A 23,360-nucleotide genomic window follows, 5' to 3' on the forward strand; every position below is an offset into this window, starting at 1 on the left:
TATCTATCTATCTATCTATCTATCTATCTATCTATCTATCTATCTATCTATCTATCTATCTACAATTCTTTCTGCTCATACACCTAAATCTCACTCTCCTCCCCACATAATACATTTATCTACATATTTATACATCTCCCTATTCACAGCTGTGTGTTGTTTTTCACCAAATTAATGTTCTCATGAAGCACATTATTTTAAGGGACTTGATGATAGATCATTATGTGAAGCTAAGAATTCCCCATGTTACTAAAAACTGCCACAAATAATAAGACAACTCTTCATCCTTTACTCTCTCATGTCACTTCTCTGAATTTCAGTTCCCTCTTCTCTAATTTGGGGTGGGGCAAGGAAGAGGGGAACGGGATGACATGATTTAGAAATTTCTTGCCGCTGTTGACATTGAATTATTCTCTGACGAGTTGAGAGAGAGAGACCACAACATATCACATGTAGCTCCAATGCAATATTTAAAGTGCCCATGATCACTATAAATATACCTACATGGTCCTCAATCACAAAATATAACAGACTCTCCATATAGAAGACAGAAGCAAAATATTTATTCAGGCATCAGAAAACCAAATCCCAACATCAGGAAACCAAATCCATCATAGCAACATGGAAATTAATGCACTGCAATGTAGCAGAGAACCATACTATCCTTTAGCCTTCCCACAAATCAATATTTGACCAATATTTACTCACAAGACTATCTCCCTCAGAAACAAACTCTCCTCTCAACTCTGCTCTGACTCCCAGGTTCCTGTGGGCTCTATTCCACCCTTTAGCAAACTCCTCCCACCACAAGTTCCATGTGATTACATTCAGGGGCAGAGTATATTTTCAAAGCAGGGAAGGTCTTCAAATTCTCTTAGGCTTATTAAAGGGCAGGGAAGATCTTCAAATTCCCATTCCCATTACACCACGAGGCTTGCAAAAGTTCTGTGAGGAACAGACCTGAGTTATTCAATAATTTTGTACTTTAAAAATACAGTTATTATTCATTAAAATTTGTAAACATTGCCAGACATTAACCCTACCCCCTCAGTTTCCTGCTGGAGAACATCACATTTAATGTCCTTTTTTCATGGAGGTGACAGCCCCATATTATGGTCTTTGGGGCCACTCTTGCTAAAGACTTAAGTCCCAGTTGTATTTTCACAACCTTGGGCACAATGACATTTGTCCCATGGGCCAGATGGCACAAGGACAAAAGCTTGATCAATATTCTTTCCCTCTCTGTTTTGGATTATAAGATTCCTTTGGATTGGGGTGGCTAGGTTGCGCAGTGAATAGAGCACTGGCCCTGGAGTCAGGAGGACCTAAGTTCAAATCTGGCCTTAGATACTTAACACAAAAACTAGCCATGTGACCTTGGGCAAGTCACTTAACCCCAACTACCCCTCCAAAAAGCAAAAAAAAAAAGATTCCTTTGGAATAGGGTCCCTATCATAGATAGCCTGGCCCTATCACTTATACAGAACCACTGAAATTCAGAAATATGAGTGACCTTGGAGAAAGGGGTATGTTGTTAATTATTTTATTCCTAACTCTTCTTTTAATGACCTTTTGGATCATTCAGCCTTTGGCCTTTAGGGGCACTGGTTCTTGAATGTGCCCTGGCTGTCTCAGAGAATATCTTTTCTTTCTTCCTGTTTTCCCTTCCTCACCTTGGGATGTCTATCTGCCTCCCTGTGGACCTGTAGATCAGGGTTCAGGTGATAGAGGGACGCCAGTTACCTGGGGTGAACATTCGGCCAGTGGTCAAGGTCACAGCTTCTGGTCAGACCAAGAGGACGAGAATCCGCAAAGGCAACAGTCCAGTGTTTGATGAGGTAAGAGACACAGGATGGGAACCTTCCCTCAAAATCTCATGGTGGTGGTGGGAATTTCACTGTTGCTGTTTGTATATATATACATATTTATTTATTTATATATGTTTGTATTTATATTCTCTCTCCAGAGCTGGAGCCATTTTTCTTTCTTTCTCTTCCTTCCTTCCTTCCTTCCTTCCTTCCTTCCTTCCTTCCTTCCTTTCACTCTCCCCCTCCCTCTCTCTCTTTCCGTCGTCGCCTCTCTCTCCTTCTCTGTCTCTCTCTCTCAATCTCTCTCTCTCTCTCTCTCTCTTTCTCTCTCTCTTTCTCCCTTTCTTTTGCTTTTTGGAGGGGGGAATGCAGGGCAATTGGGGATAAGGGGATAATTGGGGGATAGCTGCCCCAATCTTAACTCTTAAATAATTTTCACATCATGAATTACAAAGTTGATTTTAGGATGTTTTGTGTTATTTGCCATTGGCACCAAAATTACCAAGAGTCTTAGGATATAACTTTAGCTATTGAAGAAACTGGGTCAAAGAGTGCGAATGGTCTTATGTGTGTTGTATCTCACCAGCCCAACAGCCCTTCCCCCGCCCCCGGCCATGGCCTAACTGTGAATAGTGATGGTTCTTCCTTGATGTGTTTTTGACAGACCCTTTTCTTCAATGTCTTTGACTCTCCAGCAGAGCTTTTTGATGAACCCATCTTTATCACAGTAAGTAGTGGAGAGGAGGGAGGGAGAGATGCACAGAGAGAAAGACACACACACACACACACACACACAGACAGACACAGAGAGAGAAAGAGACAGACAGAGAGACAGAGACAGAGACAGAGAGACACACACACACAGACAGACAGAGAAGCAGAGAGAGAGAGAGAGAATGCCTGAACATGCCTAAAATAACATTGAAGTTTGCTGACCATTTTTGTACAGGGTTAAGACAAAGGCATGAGGGGTGGGGGTGGCTATCAGATTTACAGATGACATAAACCTGGGGGGATAGTTAACCCCCTCGGGCCAGGATCCAAAAAGATCTCAACAGCTCAGAATAAGGAGCTATAACAGTAAGATGAAATATTATAGAGATAAATGTGGAGTCTCATATTTATGTTCAAGACATCAATCACCTTCAGACATACAAGTTTGTTCGGGAGCTATTTTTACATGTTTTATTTATTTCCTTCCCCAGGTAGTCGATTCCCGTTCACTCAGGACAGACGCTCTTATTGGAGAGTTTCGGGTAATTATTGTCTTTGCTCATCACTATCTCTCAATTATCCAGGGCCGGGGGCAGATAATTCACAAATCATTTTTCTTTGGCTTTGTAATACACACACACACAATTGGATTTTCTGAGGCTGAAGATTTAGGCAAAGATGTGCTGGTAAATATTTAACAACCAGCTCTCCGAGAAAAAAATACTCATAACATACCTTTAAATTTAATTTAAATTTAATATGCACTATTAGCATTTTCTCCATCACTGTCTTAAGTTTAGACAATCAACAAAACAACAAATCAAGCCCTGATAAATAAATAAATACAGTGAAAATTCCACAATTGGCCTTCACGAATTGGTTGGAATTGACTCCAGCACAGCTGTGGGCATAGGGGTCTAAATTCATGCTTGGTGGGAGTGGGGGTAAGAAACAGCAGAGATGGGGGACTATCCTGGGACTGGAAATATACGTTGGATAAAAAGTAAAGTGACTAATACTCATGTGGGATCACTGAGCGTGGAATGAAGGCGAAGAATGAGAATCTGGATAGTGGAGACTTGAAGGATGGATTTTGTCCTGGGCTTCCATTAGTGAAGGGCACTCCCACTCACTTCATTAATGCCCAGCACTGTTCCCACAATTTATAGTTTTAAAGAGGTTCAGTGACCTACCTAGGGTCACAAAATGAGTGTATTTCAGAGGAGAGATTTGAACTCAGGTCTTTTCTGACTACAAGGCTGGCTCTATTCACTGTTCCCCACATGGTTAGGTAATTTAAAAATGGAGTTGTTATGACTTCTAATTCATGAGTAAAGAGATGGAAGACTTTAACTTTCATCAACAATCAAATAAAATACTTTTTCTATTTTATGGGAACCAATATACCCTAATGCAGGATTACAAACATTTGGGGGATGGGGTCCTGGACCCCTTGGGCATTCTGGTGAAGCCTGTGGGCCCCTTCTCAGAATGCATAAAATACAATTGACAAGATTATAAAGGAAACTACTTATCATGAAATCCAGTTATGAAAGCATTAAGAAAATAAATTCTCAGCCCCCAAGTGAAGACTCCTGGCCTCATGGATAGAGTACTGGACATAGAGTCATGAGCTCATAGGTCTGGAGAGGGAAGGAATTCAGAGGTCATTGAATCCTACCTCCCCATTCTACAGATTCAAAAACTGAGTTTGGGAAGACCTGGATGTGAACCCCAACTCAGACACTTACCAGCTGTGTCCTTAGGGGCAAAACACTTCACTCTCAGCCTCAGTTTATCTGTAAAATGGGGAGAACATGTGGGCTAGGGCCAGCCATGGAGCCAGGAAGATCTTGATTTCAGACCTTCCTGATACCTACTGGCTGCATGACTCCGGGCAAGTCATGTTGCCTCTAAAGGCTCCTAAATAACTCTGCAGATGAAGTGTTCATTTGCATTGGTGGGGGGAGTTTATAGAATCACAGCTTTAGAGCTGGTGGGTCCCTTAAAGGCTGTGGACTTTCCTGGGGTCACAAAGCTGAGAGGTGGAATTCACACTCAGGTCTTGGGTAGTTTTGTCTACTGGTCCATCTTTGTTTCAGCTGCTGCTGAAGTCACAGGTCCAACCTTCACCAGAACAAAATGAGAAACATACGTATGCGTACCTGTGGAAATGTACAATACTATACGCATGCTATAATATGTAATGTTACATGTACAATATAGCTTACATTATAATTACATATAACACAATATAGTTTATTATAACACATGTAATACATTAAACACACATGTATACATAATATATGCATTATATAATGTGTACATATGTGTATTATATGGGTATGTTTACCCTTTGTAAACATTGAAGTGCCATGTACATATTATCTATTATTTTATTTCTATCAGTAAGACTCTCAGGGTCAATAAATCCTAATTTCCATTTCTCTGAAAAATTCTGTTTTACAAAATGGATGGATCCCTTGCCCATTCTTTAAGATGGAATTGTAATCCTCTTTGGACCCTGGCGTCTCTGAGCCCACATGCCCTTTGCTCCCAGCCCCAGGTTGGGGGGCTAATCATTCATTTTTTCTTCTTTTGAATTCCAGATGGACATTGGATCAGTTTATGCAGAACCCAGTGAGTTAAGGGGGCCATCCTGGCTGCCTCCCAAATGGGGGTGCTGGGGAAAACTTTGGGGTCCACATTTCAGATATTCCCTGATCACTTTTTTCTTTTTCCTGGGCATAGAAGGATCTGTCTTGGGGTTCAAAGCTACAGACTGATAGGGAAGAGGGTCCATCCAGTGACTAATGAGTGCACATAGAAATAGCTGCCCCTGGAGTCCTTCCATCCCAGCCTCCTCCTTCTACAATCCCAGATCTGACAGTGTTCCCTAGATGTAGTTTGGGGGAGGTTGAGGTCACCCTCCCTGTTGCTGTTATCCTTGGGCAGGGAGGGGCCCCAATCCTCCAAATACCTTTCAGTGACCTGTGGGAGGGTCCTCTTCCCAATTCTTGGCATCTCTAGCCTGGGATTTCTACTTTGGAGAGTCCCTCTTACTCCCACTTAAACTCAGTGTTTGCTGGTTAGTAAAAGTGAAAAGACTTGAGGTTCCAACTTTTGGGGTCACCTGCCAGAACCCACAGCCTACCTGGTAGCAGAGGCCTGGCTTACATGACTGGTCCGGGGCCCTGCTAGCCCTAGATTTCTCCCAGCTTCTCTGAACATCACCTAGTCTTGGGGGGCTATGCACTGAGTCCTGGGGCAGGACTCTCAGGCACCCAGCATTCATTTTAAGGAGAGGGTAGGGATAGTGATCACTAATGGATCCCCTCTCTTATAGGACATGCCCATCTCAGGAAGTGGCTGCTACTTTCGGACCCTCATGACTTCTCAGCTGGGGCCAAAGGTTACTTAAAAGTCAGCCTTTTTGTACTGGGTCCAGGAGATGAAGCCCCTGTGAGTACTGGCTTTCTCGGGCACATTGTCCTGGCATGCATGGCCAACACATGGCCCTGTTGTTTTAGAAGGACTTTTCTGCTTGGCATCTTGTCTGTAGCCTGGCACCATACCTGGGGGGCATCCCCCCCCCCGTCTTTGAGAGGGAAACAGCCCTGGGAGGGGGGAGAGTAATATTCCTTAGGTCATACAGTGAGTCCTTGGGAACATAGATGAAAACTCGGGTGTCCTGTCTCCCAGACTAATGTCCAAGGAGGATAATGTCACGCTTGGGAGGGAGCTTCTTCTGACCTCACCTCTGCCCCAACACACAAACCTAATCTCTGTGACAGCCTGCCTGCTTGTGTTCATTGTGAGATGACCCATGCCACCCCCCAGAGGATGCATGGTCCTTGTCTTTAGGTGGCCCATGAAACAAATCCCACCAGCTCTCAGGCTTTCCAAAGGAGGTAGCTAGGTGGCCCAGGGGAGGGCATGCTGGGCGGGGCCTCAGGAAGACCCGGAGTTAAAATTTGACCTGTAATACTTACTAGCTATGTGACCTTGGCGAGTCACCTAACTGCTATCTGCCTCAGCTTCCTCAACTGGATAATAATACCATCTGACCTCCCACGGTTGTTGTTGAGATTCTATCTGTCTGTCTGTCTGTCTGTCTGTCTGTCTGTCTATCCATCTATCTATCTGTCTGTCTATCTATCTATCCATCCATCTATCTATCTATCTATCTATCATCTATCTATCATCTATCTATCTATCAATTATCTATCTATCAATCATCTATCTATCAACCATCTATCTATCTATCCATCTATCCATCCATCCATCTATCTATCATCTATCTATCATCTATCTATCAATCATCTATCTATCTATCAATCATCTATCTATCTATCTATCCATCTATCTGTCTGTCTGTCTATCTATCCATCCATCCATCTATCTATCATCTATCTATCAATCATCTATCTATCTATCTATCATCTATCTATCTATCTATCATCTATCTATCTATCTATCATCTATCTATCTATCTATCTATCTATCTATCTATCTATCTATCATCTATCTATCTATCAACCATCTATCTATCCATCTATCAATCATCTATCTATCATCTATCTATCTATCATCTATCTATCTATCTATCTATCATCTATCTATCTATCATCTATCTATCATCTATCTATCTATCTATCTATCTATCTATCTATCTATCTATCTATCAACCATCTATCTATCTATCCATCTATCCATCCATCTATCTATCATCTATCTATCTATCAATCATCTATCTATCTATCTATCTATCTATCTATCTATCTATCTATCTATCTATCAATCATCTATCTATCTATCTATCTATCTATCTATCTATCTATCTATCTATCTATCTATCCATCCAATGGCTTTAAAAATGCAAGCTAGTACTATTATAATACATCAGCACCTTAGACTATCCTGGACCATCCTGATGTCCTTCCACCTCTGTCCAATCACTCAATCCTCACAGTAACGGCTGTGACGTGAGCAGGGCAGAGATTATCATCCCTGTTGGACGGGTTAGGGATGGAGAGCCAGAGTGAGTGTCTTGCACAGGCTCACAGCCACTTAATGGTAGGACTAAAATAGAACTCTTGTCTCCTCGGCTGGTGCTCCCAGCCTTGGTGTTCTGCCTCTTTCTGGCCCTTTAAAAACAAAAGAAAGTAAACACCTGGCCACCACCACAGTGTGTCAAACGTGAGTCTGCGGGAAGTCTGCCCTGCTGAGCCATTGTTAATCTGGCTTTGGTCTGGTGTCTGCTTGGCTTCCCAGTTGGAAAGGAAAGAGGGCATGGAAGACAAGGAAGACATTGAGGGAAATCTCCTCCGCCCCACGGGCATGGCCCTGCGCGGGGCTCACTTCTGTCTGAAGATCTTCCGGGGTGAAGATCTGCCCCAGAGTGAGTGTGGGGGGCCTCGGGAGGCGGCAGCCGAGCCTGAGCTTGGGCTGGGAAGACATGGGGCAGGAAAGGGGGCAGTCGGACCCGGGAGATTGCAGCCAGTATCTGAGGGCGCAGCCTGGTGGGTTGGGTCCTGTGGAGTTGGCTGGATTCTTTCACAGAGAATTTGGCCACTTCTATTCATAAAGCCCATTGTTTAAGGGAGGGTTTCTGACTTGATTGTGGTCATTGTAAATGAATGTGCATTTGCATTTCCATGTCAAAACTAGAAAGACCAGGGCTTTTGCATTGCCTCTGACACCTATTGTCTTTGAGACCCTGGGCAAGTCACTTAACCTCCACATGCTCTGGCCTAGTATTTAAGACTGAGCTGCAGAGAAGGTGGGCGATCTGCTTTGGTGGAGGGAGTTTCCTCATCTGGGAGCTCCCTATGACAAGGAAATGACAGATCCAGTCCCGTTGTCATTATCATTGTTAGTTAGGTGTGCCATGGGCAGGACACTTGATGGTTTGGGTGCTCTGGTGTCCATAGGGACCCAAAGGGTCACTGCCAAGGCACCAGCAGGCAGGAAGGGAGGCCATATCAGCCTCAGGGTTGAGGCAGCTTCCAAGTGTTCAGTCCCTTTAAGGGAGCTTGCTCCCCCTGGGGTCACACCATCAGCCCTCCAGGAGTTGACCCGACCTGCTTGCAGGCCAGGCCAGAACTTGGCCTTTACGGTTCAGAAGCAGCTGCCACCACCATGGGCAGAAAGCCTGAACCTTGCCTGGGGTGTGGGGCTGGGGGAGCCAGGAATGAGCCAGAGTCTCCTGTGGCTGTGAACACCTGACTCTCCCTCCCTAGCAAGTGGAGGATCGGCCCTATCCCTGCCTCACCTTCCCCCGGCCCATCTTAGGATATGGATGGTGACTGCTCCTGTGGCTCCTCGGTGTGGGGAAGGCCCAGCTGAGAACACTTCCTTTACCTGTGTAGGTCAGCACCTTCTCTGCAACTTACGGAGCTGCCTAGAGCCCAGAGGGGCTGTGACTTGTCCAGGGTCATCCAACCAGTATGAGCGAGACAGCTCTTAAATTCAGGTCTTCCTGTTTTCAAGGCTGCCTCGATGCCACACAATGACTGCTGAGTCTGGCGCCCGTCATCCATCCATTTATTTTTTTCATCCTTCTCAAATGGGGGGGCAGGGTAGAGCTTTGTGCATAACTGTGCATCTCCCCCCCCCGCCCTCCCATCATACAGTCACAGCCAAGTATGATAACGGTGATAATAATTAGGAAGAGAAGGAAGAGGACTCCCATTTCCCCAGGTCTAAAGACTGAGGCACTGGGGCTGGGGCTGGGGGAGGGCTGAGGAGGAGTCACTTTACAGGACGGGGGCTTAGAGACTGACTCCAGCCTTCTCTGTCCCATCCAGTGGATGATGCTGTGATGGACAATGTGAAGCAGATATTCGGGTTTGACAGCAACAAGAAGAACCTCGTGGACCCCTTTGTGGAAGTCAGCTTTGCAGGAAGGATGGTAAGGAGGCACTTCCTGGGGGGGGCAAGGCCAGGGACACCTTGTCTGAGCATAGCCTGCATCTGGCCAGACCCTCTGGGACGCGTTGGCAGGGAGGGGGAGGGAGAGATAGAGACAGACAGAGACAGAGAAAGATGGAGAGAGAGAGAGAGGTGGGAGGAGAGGAGAGAGAGAGAGAGAGAGGAAACAGGGATACAGAGACAGAGACACACAGACAGACAGACAGACAGACCTATTCGTCAGGAGCCATGAGGTGCCAGACATCCGGCTTAGTGCTGGGGACACACAGACAGAAGTCTTACATTTCTGGTCCTCAGGGAGCTGACGTGCCACTGAGGGAAGGGAGGTGAGGGGGTAACATGTATACACATGAGTAAATACAATATATGCACAAAATCCATATGAAGTCTCTCTTTCTTGATGGGGAGGGCAGAGTGCTGGCACAGGAAGGTGGAGGAGGGGTACGGATGAGGGAAGCCCCTGAGAGGTGGCATCCAAGCTGAGCTCTGAACAGAGGGTGGTTGATATTCAAAGAGATGGTCATGATGGGGGAGGGTGTTCCAGGCAGGGAGGACAGCCTGGACAAAGGCAGAGAAGTGGGAGATGGGAGGTAGCTGGGTGGTTCAGTGGGTCATCCACTGAGTAAAGGGCCTAGAGTCAGTTAAAATCCTGCCTTGTGCACTTCTTAGCTCTGTGACCGGACAGAGCACTAACCTCCCATCTATCACATGGGCATGATAATAGCCCCTCCCTCCCAGGGTGGTTGTGAGAATCAAGTGAGGTAACCTGCTAATTGCTTTGTGTAGCTTGAATTGTTATATAAAGTGCTGGCTTATTGAGGTGATGATTTAATTTAGGGGGAACAAAGGCGGGAGGGGGGCAGCAATTGGACTGGAAAGTGTGTGTGCTTTATACGAACTAAGTCCAGGAATTGATGTAGGAGCTAGATTGTGAAGATTTTTAATGCCAGAGGACAGGTTATTTTAAAAACTTTTTTTTTTTTGGAGGGGAGAAGTCAAGGCAGTTTGGGGTTAAGTGACTTGCCCAAGGTCACACAGCTAGTAAGTGTGTCAGGTGTCTGAGGCTGGATTTGAACTCAGGTTCTCCTGACTCTAGGGCCAGTGCCACCTAGCTGCTATTCTAGAGGCACTAGGGAGCCTTTGAAGCTTCTTGAAAGTGGGAGTGACGCAGTCAGATCTGTACCCTAAGAGTGTCAAGGTGGCAGCTCTCTGGAGGGTGTATTGGAGAAGGTATTATTGGAGAAAAACATTTTTCCAACTTTGCCATTTTTCTTCCTGCTTCTCTGGGTAGGAAGAACAGTCTTATTGGGCAGATGGAGAACTGAGGCTAAAGCGATTACATCATGTGCTCATAGATCTCCAAGGGGACTCAGAGGCTTCATTTCTCAGGGAGGAAACTGAGGTTCAGGTCAACATATGGGCTCTTGGTAAAGATCTATGAGTCTGCCTGAGCTGGCTGAGGTGAATGACTTGTCCAAGCTCATACTGGTAGTAAGTGTCAGAGGCAGGATTTGAACCCAGGCCCTCCAATTCCCAAGCCAGCATTCTGTTGCAGCAGGCTGCCTCCCCCAAGGTCACCCAGCAAGTCCTCTGTAGTCACAAACTTTATCTCTAGGCCCTATTCTCTCCACTCACTGCCTCCCTGGGGCCCCTGCAATGTTTAAACTGCCCCCTAGAATTCACACCCCGAGTTTCCACTCCTTTTTCCAATCCTAAAAATCTTTATTGATGCGAATATAGGACTCTGAGGTTGCAAAATTTTATGTAGATGACCTCATATGAGGCTCACAATAACCCTGGGAGGGTCTTACTCTCCCCATTTTCTAAATGAGGAAACTGAGCCTCAGAAATGGTTTGCCTGTAGACACAAAGGTCGCAGGAGGTGGATTAAACCTCGGTCTTCCTGATTCCAAGGGCAGCATTGGGTCTCCTACACCGGGCTGACCCCAAACCTAACTCCCCCCCTCCCCACCCTATCCAGCCACTTATAGGTGGGAGGCAGGATGCTGAGGAAGGAAGGACCTGGGGAGGGGCGGGGGCTGGGGAGCGTCAGGGAGGGAGGGGCTAGCAGGCTGTGCGAGCCCCCTCTCTGGGCCTTGGCAGCCTCACCTGTGTCAGGAATGCTCCGCGCGGTCTCTCAGGTTCCTTCCAGCTCCCTCCCATGTGGCCTCCCCCTGGCCCATAGATTTTTGCCTGCCATGCTCATGTCTGGGGAGGAAGGCAGGGGCCAAGACGCGTGCAAGGGGGCAGCGAACGCCTGCGTGATGTGGCTTTTTGCAGACGCTGGGGCCGCCAAGATGTTATTGCAGGAAGCTCACCTGCGGGGAGCCGGGAGCCGGGGGCCAGGCTTTCCCCCTCTCCAGAGGAAGGAGGGGGGCGGGCGGCCAGGACTTCCCCAGCTGTAACTCCATCCCGCTCCCCCTTCCCCCGCCTCAGCCCTCCCCGCCCCATCTCTGCTCGCAGCAACTGCCCCCCAATCTGGGAACCTCTGGGCCGCTCGCTTGACTCCAAAAAGGCCGACTTGCAGACCGGTCCCCCCTACACCTCCCCTGTCTCTCTCCTTGCTTTCCTTTGTCCCGCTTTGGGCAGATATGTATGTCCTCTCTTGGTGTGTGCGTGTGTGCGCGTATGTGTGCGTGTGTGTGCGCGCGTGTGTGGTGCTAAGATCATAGCCTGCGCTGTATGTGTATGTGTCTATAGGGAGCATAGGTTTGCACGTGGGATGCCTGGGTACCAAGCGCTCACGGGCGCTGCCTGTCTGCGTGGGCTGTGTGCATCAGCGTGCCCCCAGATATCTGGTGGGATGTGTGTGTGTGAGCTGAAGAACCCCCTTTGCTCAGAGCTGCTTGTGCCTGGCCGTCTGTACGTGGGCCGTGGATGGGGGCTGGGACCGAACGCCGCCCGCCACCCCTCACTCCCCACTCGCTGGCTCTCTTCGCTCCTGCGTGGGCCCCGGGGGGGGGATGCTCAGTCCCTCCCTACCCCGCCCAGCCCAGTCTGGGCCTCATCCTGCTCTCCTCAGCAGTTCCCCGTCCGCACACACCGTGGTGCTGCTGTCTAAGGAACAGCCTGGCAAAGGCGGGACCTGGAGGCCCAGCCCGGCCACCAGAGTCCAGCCCAGTCCGGGAGCGGCCAGCCGGGGAAGAGCTGGTGCCGCTCCGGTGGGGGAAGGGGGGAAGGAGAAAAAAGCCAACAGAAGTTTGTAAAGAGACCCCCAAAGGGAGAGGGGCCGTTCAGGACATGTCCTTGGTGGCAGGGACCGTCATTCCCCTTTAAAGCGCACCATTGTTCTCCTTATGGGGGCTCTCTATGGGCAGCGGTCAGGGACTGTTGAATGTATTGGGCAGGGGCCGTCAGAGATTGCTTCAAGAGTGAGAATCTCCCCTGCCCGGGGAGGCCGGAAATCCCTTGGAGAGACTCTGAAGGTCCCCCAAATCCTTTACTCTGGCTCACAAGAAACCAGAAATCCCAGGCTCACTACAAACCTCTCCTTATAAAGCCTTTATCCCACAGAGCCACTGACGAGATTCCCCTCAGGGAGCATCTATCCGGGGACAGACACAGGTCATACCTCGGGGCTGGTGGGAGAGACTGCTGGTCTGTGCCCTCGGATGGGCCAACCCCGACCTCAGCACCCCACCCCCATCCCCAGTCTGAGACTCATATGGTATCAGACACTTTCCAGTAGCATTTATTGAGTGACTTAAGGTTTGCAAATGGCTTTACAAATACTACCTCATTTGATACTCACAACACTGGGAGGTAGATACCATGATTACCCCCCATTTTATGGATAAGGAAACTGAGGCAAAGATATGTGACTTGCCTGCCTGCAGATAGTAAAGCGGGATTTGATATCTTCTTGACTCCGAGTTCAAAGCTCTATCTACAATGCCACTGAGTTTCCTAGCATCAGGACACCCACCCACTCCACTCCCTCCCCCCCCCCCCCATCATGGAACAATACCCTCCAGCTGGAGGTGGGTGGGGTAAGAGGAGACCTGTCAAGTATCATTCAGGGCATAGGGGAGTCCTGGGCGAGGTTTAATGCCCAGAATGTAGGAGGGGATGGTCATGTGGTCCTGGAGAAGAAAAGACTAAGGGTGCAGGGATGAGGCAGAAGGGCTATGGACCAAGGGCAGCTGTGGAAGAGACGCTGGGCCCATCCTGCTTGGTCCAGAGGGGAAGAGGATGGACACTGGGGACAGGCGGGTGTAATCTGGGTGTCAGGAAAATCATGTCTGTCAGGAAAATCATGTCTGTCAAGAGAACTGCCCATTGTGGAGTGGTCCAAGCAGGAGGCAGTGGTTTTTCCATCTCTGGAGGTCTTTAGGTGGAGGCTGGGTGCTGGAGATTCTTATTAAGGTCCAGCCTCTGAGGTCTCAACATTCAGGGATTTGGGGATGGGACTGGCCCAGCGTCAGTCTTGTGATTGGGGAAGATTTCAGCCAGTTGGAGGCCCCCAGACCATGTAGAAGGCTCCAGAGAAACCACAACATGGGAGGGCTGGTGTAGAGGGAGGGAAAGGGCAGGACCCAAACACTGTTTCCCATGAGGCCAGATGCATGACCACCCTTGAGAATGCTGGCTTTGGAGTCAAGAGATACGGGTTCAGAATCTTGCTGCTGGGATACTTTCTTTTCTGGGTGATGCCAAGCAAGCACTGGGTTGAGTGCTAGGGATGCAGAGAAAGACAAAAGCCAGTTCCTGCCCTGGGGAGCTCCATATAATGAGGGAGAAAACTTGCAAACAATTTAAATTTACAAACAAGTTTAAGGCAGGATAATGAGGAGATAATCAAGAGAGTTCCAACTCTGGACGTAAGAGGAATTGGGAAAGCCTTCTTGGAGAAGATGGGATTTTAGCTGGGCCTTGAAGGCTGGCGGGGCAGCCAGGTGTTGGTGTTGTAGGGAGATTCCAAGGCTCTGTTCAGCTCAAAGTGTTATGATTCCAATACCTTGACCATTCTTTTGCATTTTTATTTTTCTAGCTCTGCAGTAAGATTTTGGAGAAGACAGCCCATCCTCAGTGGAACCAAAGTATCACACTGCCAGCCATGGTGAGGGGATTTGAGGAAGGGGTGGGCAGGGTTTCTATTTTCCCACTCTCCTAGTCCCTGCTTGGGCTTAGTGGTAGAGAATTCTGGTCCCACCTGGGTCTACCTTCACCATCTCTCTCTCTGCCTGAATCTCTTGGCCAACCCACTGCTCTCCTGGAATTCACCTAGATTAGCCCCAGGAGGTCATTGGCTGACTCTCTGAGTTAAGTAGCTCCGTCCCTTGCCCAAGGGCTCCCGGGGGGCTCCACATGCCTGCTAGGAGTTCCTTTTCCAGGTGAACCCAATTGCTCAAAGCTTCTCTCCTCTTTCCTCAGTTTCCCTCAATGTGTGACAAGATGAGAATTCGGGTCATGGATTGGTGAGTGCTCTGTCACTGAACTGTAGAATTTTTAGAGCTGGAAACTTCCAGGGATAATTGAATTTTAAAGGAATTTTTAAATGTCTACTCAATTCAAGTATTTATTATTCGCCTACTGTGAGTCAAGCACTGTGCCAGGTGCTGATGAGGAATGCTCATTTATTTTTTATTTTATTTTATTTTTAAATTAATAAGTATTTATTTTCTCTGTCCCACCTACCTTCAATTTAAAAGAAAAAAGAAATCAACTCTCTTGTTAAAAATATACATTGTAAAGCAAAACCAATTCTCGCATTGTCCCCAAAATGTATTTCATTCTGCATCTTGACAAGTGACTTTTATGTAGTGCTTTTTAGAGATTACAGAATACTTTACATACTTTCTTCACTGGACCCTCCACAACCCTTCAAGGTAGGTACCATGGGGATCATATACCCATTTTACAGATGAGGAAATTAAGTCCAAGAGAGATTAAATACCTTGCTCATGGTGACATTGGTACCAAATGTCAGAAGTCACCTAGGGAGAAGGTGTGGTATAGTGGGAAGGGCATTGGCTTTAAAGCCAGAGTATCTGGGTTCAAATCCTGTTTTTAGCATCTCTGGGTCTCAGTTTCCTCATATGTAAAACAATGAGGTTGTACTCAAAGGCTTCTGAGGTTCCTTCCTAAATCTGTGATCCTAACAGAGTAGCACTGCTCTCTCCCATCTCCCGGCCTTTGAGCAGGCAGTTCTTTATGCCTAAAAGGGGCTTTTTCCTCATCTCCATCCCTTAATAGTCCTAGTTTCCTTAAAAACTCAGCTCAACCACCACTTCCTACCTGAAATCTTCCCAGATTGCCCTCCCCTCCCCAGCTGCCCATCTCCTTCCATACCCAAACTGCCTTGTATTCATTTTTTATATACTTCTATATATAAAGGTTGCATTTGCCCAAGTAGAGTGGAAACTTCTTGAGGGCAGCAACTGTTTCACTTTTGTCTTTGTTCCCCCAGCACTGAACATAGTGTTTGGCACATTGTAGATGCTTTGTTAATGTCTGCTGATTGATTGATTTGAATTCAGGTATTCCTGGTTCCAAGGCCCACCATCTAGCCCTCACACCATGTGTCTCTTCATGCTTCCTACTTCCCCTTGGGAGCTCATACATAGCATCCATGCAAACATGCATGCACACTTGACAATACCAAATGGCTTACAGACAAAGGCTAGGTAACCACTGGTCAGGGACATTGTAGATGAGATTATTGGTCAAGGATAGGTTGTGTTTGATAGTCTCTGAAGGCCTTACAACTCTGACATTGGGAGGTTCTGCAGTACCAAGCTGAAGAGTCCAGATGTTAAGGGCCATTAGAGAGCTGACCTACTGTGGTAGCTGGAGTTTCCAGGAAAGCCTTCCCAGAGAAAGTGGGGACAAGATCTGGGCCTGGAAAAACGGGTAGGATTTGGATAGGCAGACGAAAGGAGAGGGCATAGCAAATGGCAGACCCAGCCTGGGCACAGATACTGAGGTGTCAATGGACATGAAGCCATGGGCAATGAGGAGAGTCTCCTGGAACAGAGAGAGGGATGTGTTGGAGGAAAACGGGGAGAAATAAGATTGGGCATGGGGGTCAGATAAAGCAGCTCTTGTCAAAACCAGGCTGATGTGAAGAAAGGTGGAGAGCCAAGGAAGCTATCCCATTGTGGAATGGACTGCAGAAGGAGTATCCCATTCAGTTCCATTCTGCTAGCCTTTACTAAGCACCTACTATGGGCCAGGTGCTATGCTAGGCCCTGAAAACACAAAGACAAAACACAGCAACCCCTACCTGGGTCAGGAAGGCACAGCTAAGGCTGTGTGTTATGAGGTGACTCGAGCTGAGCCATGAAGGCAGCAAGGGGAGGAGGAGGGAGAGCATTCCAGGCATGGCTTGAACAGAGGCATATGGGTCGGGGCTGGAATGTCGTTTGTAGGGGGACAGCAAAGGGGTTGGCTTGGCTGGTCTACAAAGGTTTTGCAGCTGGGAAAGGCATGTTTAAAGTAGAGTTTTAGGAATCACAAGAATTCCCCTTGGACTGGAGGGGACCTCTAGAGGTCCTCATTTCTGGCCCCTTGCCCCTGGGCTGGGCCACATTCCAACTACCCCAGGTGGGCAGAAGCATCCCTTGTGTGTCCTTGAATAGCCTCGCCAATGGGGACTCCCCGGTTTTCCTAGGGCCTGGGTCACAGGCCTCCTAACAAGGAGGACAGGGTTAGAAGGGAAGAAAAAAATATCCTGGCTCACCACAGAGCCGTTCAGACATGTGCCAGGTTCACAGGAATAAAGAAAACAGCTTGTGGGAGTCTTAAGAGAAAATCAAAATGAAAATGGGAGGGAGTTCAGCGGTGGGGGAGAGTGTTCTGGGGCCCAACCACTGGTATGTGCCATTGGGAAGTGGTTTGGAGGAGACGGGAGCTCTGGGCCTTGAGACATCTTTTCATTGCAGCTAATTGTGTGTGTATGGGGGTTCTGAGTTGTGTGTTTTTTGTGTAAGTGTGAACAGTTTGGGGTTTCTGTGTGTTTGCTTGGGTGTGGACATGCAGGCATGCTTCTCTAGCTTGTAGCCATATCTGGGTATGTCTGTATGTGCCTCTGTGTTAGTGTGTGAATGTCTCTCTGCGTTGTGCATCTCTGGTGTGTGTGTGTGTGTGTGTGTGTGTGGTGGGTCTCTGGACTACATGGGTTTGGTTCTGTGTGTTTGTTGTGTTTATGTGTGTTGTGTGTACCTCTGTGCATCACCTTTCTCTGGCCTGGTTGTATTGGTGTTGTATGTTTCTATGTGTTGTGTGATTGAATGTATCTTGGACTGTGTTTGTGGGTGTATTGTATACAGTGCAGGACTCTGGCTAGGTGTGTGTACTTGTGTCGCTCACAGTGAATGTCTCTGGGCTGAGTCTTTTGTGTGCATCTCCATTTTGTGTTTCTCTGGTCTGTGTCTTTATGCGTGTGCTATGGTCATTGCTTGTCTCTTGGTCATATTTAGGTAGATTTGTAGATGTTGCATGCATTGAACGTCTCAGGGCTGTGTCCCTGGGGTGAGCTGTGTGTGTCTCTGGGATCTGTTGATTGAATGTCTCTGGGTGTGTGCTGAGAGTGTGTGTTCAGCATATAGCATAGCCCTGATACATTACGGGCCCGTAGCCGTGGGTTTTTGGTCAGGCCTGGGAGTCATTTTTATTGTGAATCTATTTTGAGATCTTTGGCATTTTCCAAAAAAAACCCCCCAAACCCTCAAACCTATGTCTTGGCCAGAAAGTTTACTGCCTCTGCAAGCTCCCCTCCCAAAGCCACAGGGTACTTTCTTCCCAGCATACTCAGATAAACTCGGGGTGACCTGGCTCCTGGAAACACGCTGTCTTCCAGGGGGTCAATTTTCCAGTTTCTTGGTTTTCTTTATTCTTTCCTCCTCCTCCTGGCCCAGTTAAAACCAGAAATCCAATTCTCCTGAAAGCCTCGTCTTGCCCGAGGAGTTGGTTGTCGGTTAGGGCACAGGCCCTTGGTGTGGTGGATGAAGCTGGGTTTAGAAATACTTTTGGTGATGGGGAGGTGGGGGGAGCCAGATAATCTGCTGATCTGTCCTGGGAACCAGCTTGGGAAAAGCTGGTGTTCAAGGCTGGGGGCAGAATTCACTTCTCTCTGGCCTACTTTTTCCCCTTATGGAGGCCTAGAGTTGGAAGCTTTTTAAAACCCAAACTCTTAATTACCTCGAAGAGAAAGTGTCAATCCAGAGAGTGGAAGGGGGGAGGAAGGATGGGGAGGAAGAAGAAGAGGGATGGAGAGATAAAGACACACAGAAAGAAAGAGACAGAGAAAAAGACAGAGGCAGAAAGAAACATTGACTGAGGCAGAGATTGACTGAAGAGAGAGAGAGGAACATTTATTAAGCACCTACTATGTGCTGGGCTCTATGCTAAGCATTTAGGAAGAATATTTAATTTGATCCTCACATCATGAGGTAGGTACCCTAATTATCTCCATTTTACAGCTGGAGATACTGAGGCAAACAGAGGTCCAGTGACTTATCCAGGGTTACACAGCTAGTAATTGCCTGAAGCTAGATTTGAACTCAGGTCTTCTTGATTAGTCCTCTATCAGAAAGACACAAGGGGACGGAGGGAGGGAGGGAGAGAGAGAGAGAGAGAGAGAGAGAGAGAGAGAGAGAGAGAGAGAGAGAAGGAGAGAGAGAGAATGAAAATTTAAGGCCTGCTTAGTTCTTAGGGGTTCAGAATGAAGAAGACATACAGTTTCCTTGTCAGGGAGCTCTCATTTGGATGGGGTGACAAATCTGTAATCAACAGAATTATCAAGTCCTTAGAGAGGAAAGGTCAGAGGGAATGAGTGTGTCCACCTCATTGGCCTTCCTAAACCTTCACTGGCTCCCTGTGTCCTCTGGGATCAAAAGCAAATTCCTTAGCTTGGCATTTCAGGCCCTTGAAATCAACTAATCAATCAATCAGTCAATGAACAGACATTTATTATGTACCTACTGTGTGCCACGTAATCACAGGAATGCTGTAGCACAGCGGAAAGAACACTGGTCTGGACAAGGATCTTAGCTTTGGCTTGCCTCAGTTTCCTCATCTGTAAAATGGGTTTAGTGACAGCAGGGTTGTTGTGAGTCTCTAATGAGTTGGCACAGCACAAGCCCCATTTAAATGCTAGCTGTTATTATTTTCATTTCAGCAGCCTGGAGAGTGGGCAAGTTGGGAGACCCTCCCTCTCCCCATTCTCTGGGGCTAAAGACTTTTCTGGGACCTCCTTCTAGGGATCGCCTCACTCATAATGACATCGTGGGCACCACTTACCTGTGTATGTCGAAAATATCTGCATCCGGAGGAGAGATAGAAGGTGAGTGCTTCCTTGTGCTCCCTTCTCTCCTTTCTTCTTCCCTTCTCTGCCCTCGGTGCCCTTGTCTGTTAGGGAAACTGCTCCGTAGTCGGGTCCCCTGCTCCCGCCAGCCTTGCTTCTAGCAGCCAGTAAACATCTATTAAATGCCTACTGTGTACCAGGTAGTGTGCTAAGGACTGTGTGTGTGTGTGAGTGAAAAGACCTGGGTCCAAAATCCTGTCTCTGATGCTTATTGTCTGTGTGACCTTGGGCAAGTAACTTACTCTCCTTGGGGCCTCAGTTTCCTTATCTGTAAAATGAGGGGTTTGGACTAGAATGACCTTGGAGGTCCCTTCTGGCTCTAGAACTGTGGTCTCTAAACTTCCTTGCCTTGATCCATCTGAGATAGTGATCTCTCCACGAAAGGGGGCAGCCTAGAAATGCAAACAACTTTCTATGATCTGTTAAATGAGATTGAGTTGCTGTGTGTAGTTTCCAGGACTGCAGATAACCCCACTCGGTGGTGGGACCTGCATTGTAGCCCCTTTTTGTGGCCAAGGACGGTGTTAGACAATGCCGGGCCAGCTGTTAGCATTTCTTTAATTTCCCATTTGTTGCACCTGTGGTGGGTGTGATTTTACCACTAGATGGTGTGTGTGTCAAGGGTCTCTGGAACCATCAGCATCTCCATCAGCTGAGAAACCAGGCTCAGCCACCCTCTTCAGAAGAGAGCAAGTCAAAGCCCTCAGCCCCCTTTTCTCATCCCCTTCAACTCCTACAGGACGGACCTTTGTAAACGAGCCACCCCCAGAGCAGACCGGGTGCCCATGAAATGGATCCTTTGTACAGAAATGTCCCGTTGCTCTTATAGGCAGGTCTTGGGCCCCCAGCTCCCTATACAAGTAGAGAGTGTGCTTTCCTGTGCTCTTAGAGACCCTTTCCCAGGCCCCTCTGGCTGGATTTCTGCTTTCCAGGGCTTTTTTCCTGATCCATGGGCATGGGAGTCAGGAGACCCAGGTTCGGACATCACCTCTGACCAGCTTGCTTGCTACCGTGGGTCCTCAATTCTTTGCCTCTTCTTTAAAGCGAAGGGGTTGGTCTCAGAGTTCCCATCACATCTATGATCCTAACATTTTCTGAAACTCTTAGGACATAGGATTTTGGCTTTTAATCATCAGTCATTGTTTCCAAACTGGGATATTTTCACCCAGTCTGCGAATCAGACTACCATTTTCCTAAGCAACCCAAACCAGGGCACTTAGGTGGAACAAGGGATAGAGTGGGAAACTGGGAGTCAGGAAGACCTGAGTTCAAATTCTGCCTCTGACCCTAGCTGGGTGACCCTAGCCAAAGCAGTTAACCTTTCTCCCCCCGCCCCCTCCCGGGCTCCAGTTCCTTATTTGTAAAGTGAGGATTACTGTTATTGTTCAGTCAAGTCCTCCCCTTTGTGACCCCATGGACCAGAGTGCACCATTCTTGACCATGGGGTTTTCTTGTCAAAGATTAGAGTGGTCCGCCATTTTCTTCTCTAATAGAAGCTACTTAATAGAGTTGTGAGAATCAAATTAGAGAACATATATATATATATGTATTATAGTATGCTATATATTATATTTACTATGTTATATATTACATATTATATATACTATGTTTAAAGTATATACTATATATAGTATGTTAAGGTACATTATTATTATTGCTGTTATCTGACTGTTTGGCCCCAGTCTAGAGGTTTTGGGGACTAGGAATGACTATCCCTCTTGTCTCTTAAATTTTTGCTTTGCAGATGTCTGGTTGCCAAGGCTTGTTTGGGTCCACCCACCTCTAACTGCAATTCTTAAGACAATAGATTGCTTTCCTTAGATACCACCGCTGCCGCTTTGAGAAATGGAGTTGAAAGATTAATTGGTTTTCTGGAAAGTCACTCTGATGTTTTAATGACCTGCACATAAGTAAACAAAGCCTGTTCATCTAGAATCGTACATGCTAAATTAACCAGAGGAAATCCAGTTTTCTCCTCATGTGGATAATCCAAACTTCATTTCTGTTGGACCTTCCCGGGTGCTGGTATTATATGAATTTTCCCTCTAGTTCTTTATTCTGTCTGGCTCAGGGTAATGGCCTAATGAGTCTGAATTCCCTGCTGGCAGGGAGGGGGCAAGCTAGGGAGAAGGAGAGCTCAGGATGTAATTAGTCATTGCTGGGAGTTTGTCTCCTGGGCGGTTAATCTGCAGAAAGAGGATGGACGGAGGGCATTTTCTTTGGGAAATTGTCCTGTTTTAGGCTAAGTCCTGAGGTGTGGGTGGGGGGGCAGTCTTGGATCTACTCCCCTTTTCCCTTTGCTCTCTCTCCCTGGCATTAGCTCCTTATACTTGGCTCTCCTTGGGGGAACAGAGGTTATGGTGGTTTGTGCTTTGTTCTAGAGGGGGCTGGTTTAAGCCTGAAGGAATTCTCAGGTCAGAGGACTGGAAGGGAGGGTTTAGGTACTTTCAATCTCACTACCCTGGGTAGACCCTGGGTCTGGGGATCTTGCATCCTCTTTGTAAGCTGTGTTTTCTCTTGTACTTTGGGAGGCAGACTGGGACTGATTAGAGCATTTTATTGGGTGTGATCTGCTAGCTGCCCTGTCCTGGCACTTTATGGGGAAGTGAGGGGGAAGGGGAGGGAAGGGAGGTGATGGGCAGCAGAAGTTGGGGGTGGAGCTGGGGCAGGGGATGCTTCTCAGATGTAGCTTGGAAAAAGAAAGACTTGCAGATTCCCGTAGTGTGCCACTTCGATAGACCTGACCTCAGCAATCAGGAAATCAAATGGGAGTGGTACATCTATGGCTGTGGGCTGAGCTGCATAGGATGGGGCTGTAGCGGGTCCAGCCATGGACAGAAAGTTAGTGGTCAGTCTGTGGACAGGGTGAGGGGTCAGCGTTAGGTCTGAGCCTGGGCCGTGGCCAGGTTTCAGGGTGAGGCTGTGGCTGGGGAGCAGCATTTCTCTCTGTGAGAAGCCAGCTTCTCCAGATGGCATTGAAGCCTGTGACCTTGGCCTCATTAGCACCAAGTTCTAACCACTGAGCCGCCTGGCCCGGTCTGTTTGTAATAATTCAGCAGGAGCTTAAGGCTGAATCTGTTTCCTTCTCACTAACAATTACTGATGCTTTCCTCGGAGCAGCAGCGGCATCTACTCCCTCCCCTCCCCCCGATTCCCACTGCCTCCTTATTGAGGAGAATTGTTCCTGCTCAGGAGGCCAGCTTTCCCACACCAGGGTCACACTTATTTCTGGGGGATATGAAACAGGCTATGAATTATTATTCCTGTACCTTCAGCTGTCACTAACCTGAATTCCTGGACTCAGGGCCCCTCTCCGAGAGCAGATGGACTGAGCAGGGAAACTCCCGGCCCTGAGTAGATCTAGAGACGGGCGTCTCACCTCTCCGCCCTGACGATCTGCTTTCTTACTCCACCTCCCTCTAGCTGTTTGATATGCTTGTCCTCCCTCCTTCCCTCCCTCCCTCCCTCCCTCCCTCCCTTCCTTCCTTCCTTCCTCCCTTCCTTCCTTCCTTCCTCCCTTCCTCCCTTCCTCCCTTCCTCCCTTCCTCCCTTCCTTCCTTCCTTCCTTCCTTCCTTCCTTCCTTCCTTCCTTCCTTCCA

At 47.7% G+C, this 23,360-nt stretch overlaps 1 protein-coding gene across 1 annotated transcript in view; it reads left to right on the plus strand.

Moving 5' to 3' along the window:
* The window catches only part of DYSF (dysferlin), a 235,687-nt gene that overhangs the window by 58,923 nt on the left and 153,404 nt on the right, over positions 1 to 23,360 (plus strand). The window contains exons 8-17 of the mRNA XM_069067342.1: positions 1,710 to 1,838; positions 2,473 to 2,535; positions 3,014 to 3,064; positions 5,132 to 5,162; positions 5,869 to 5,984; positions 7,797 to 7,923; positions 9,332 to 9,435; positions 14,446 to 14,514; positions 14,829 to 14,872; positions 19,658 to 19,740. Coding sequence (XP_068923443.1) covers positions 1,710 to 1,838; positions 2,473 to 2,535; positions 3,014 to 3,064; positions 5,132 to 5,162; positions 5,869 to 5,984; positions 7,797 to 7,923; positions 9,332 to 9,435; positions 14,446 to 14,514; positions 14,829 to 14,872; positions 19,658 to 19,740 — 817 coding nt within the window. The remainder of the gene's footprint in view (positions 1 to 1,709; positions 1,839 to 2,472; positions 2,536 to 3,013; positions 3,065 to 5,131; positions 5,163 to 5,868; positions 5,985 to 7,796; positions 7,924 to 9,331; positions 9,436 to 14,445; positions 14,515 to 14,828; positions 14,873 to 19,657; positions 19,741 to 23,360) is intronic.

This window comes from Petaurus breviceps, unplaced genomic scaffold (genome assembly GCF_028583685.1).
Source record: "Petaurus breviceps papuanus isolate PSGF00001 unplaced genomic scaffold, PetGlider_PUasm1.0 139, whole genome shotgun sequence".
NCBI classification, from domain to species: Eukaryota; Metazoa; Chordata; class Mammalia; order Diprotodontia; family Petauridae; genus Petaurus; species Petaurus breviceps.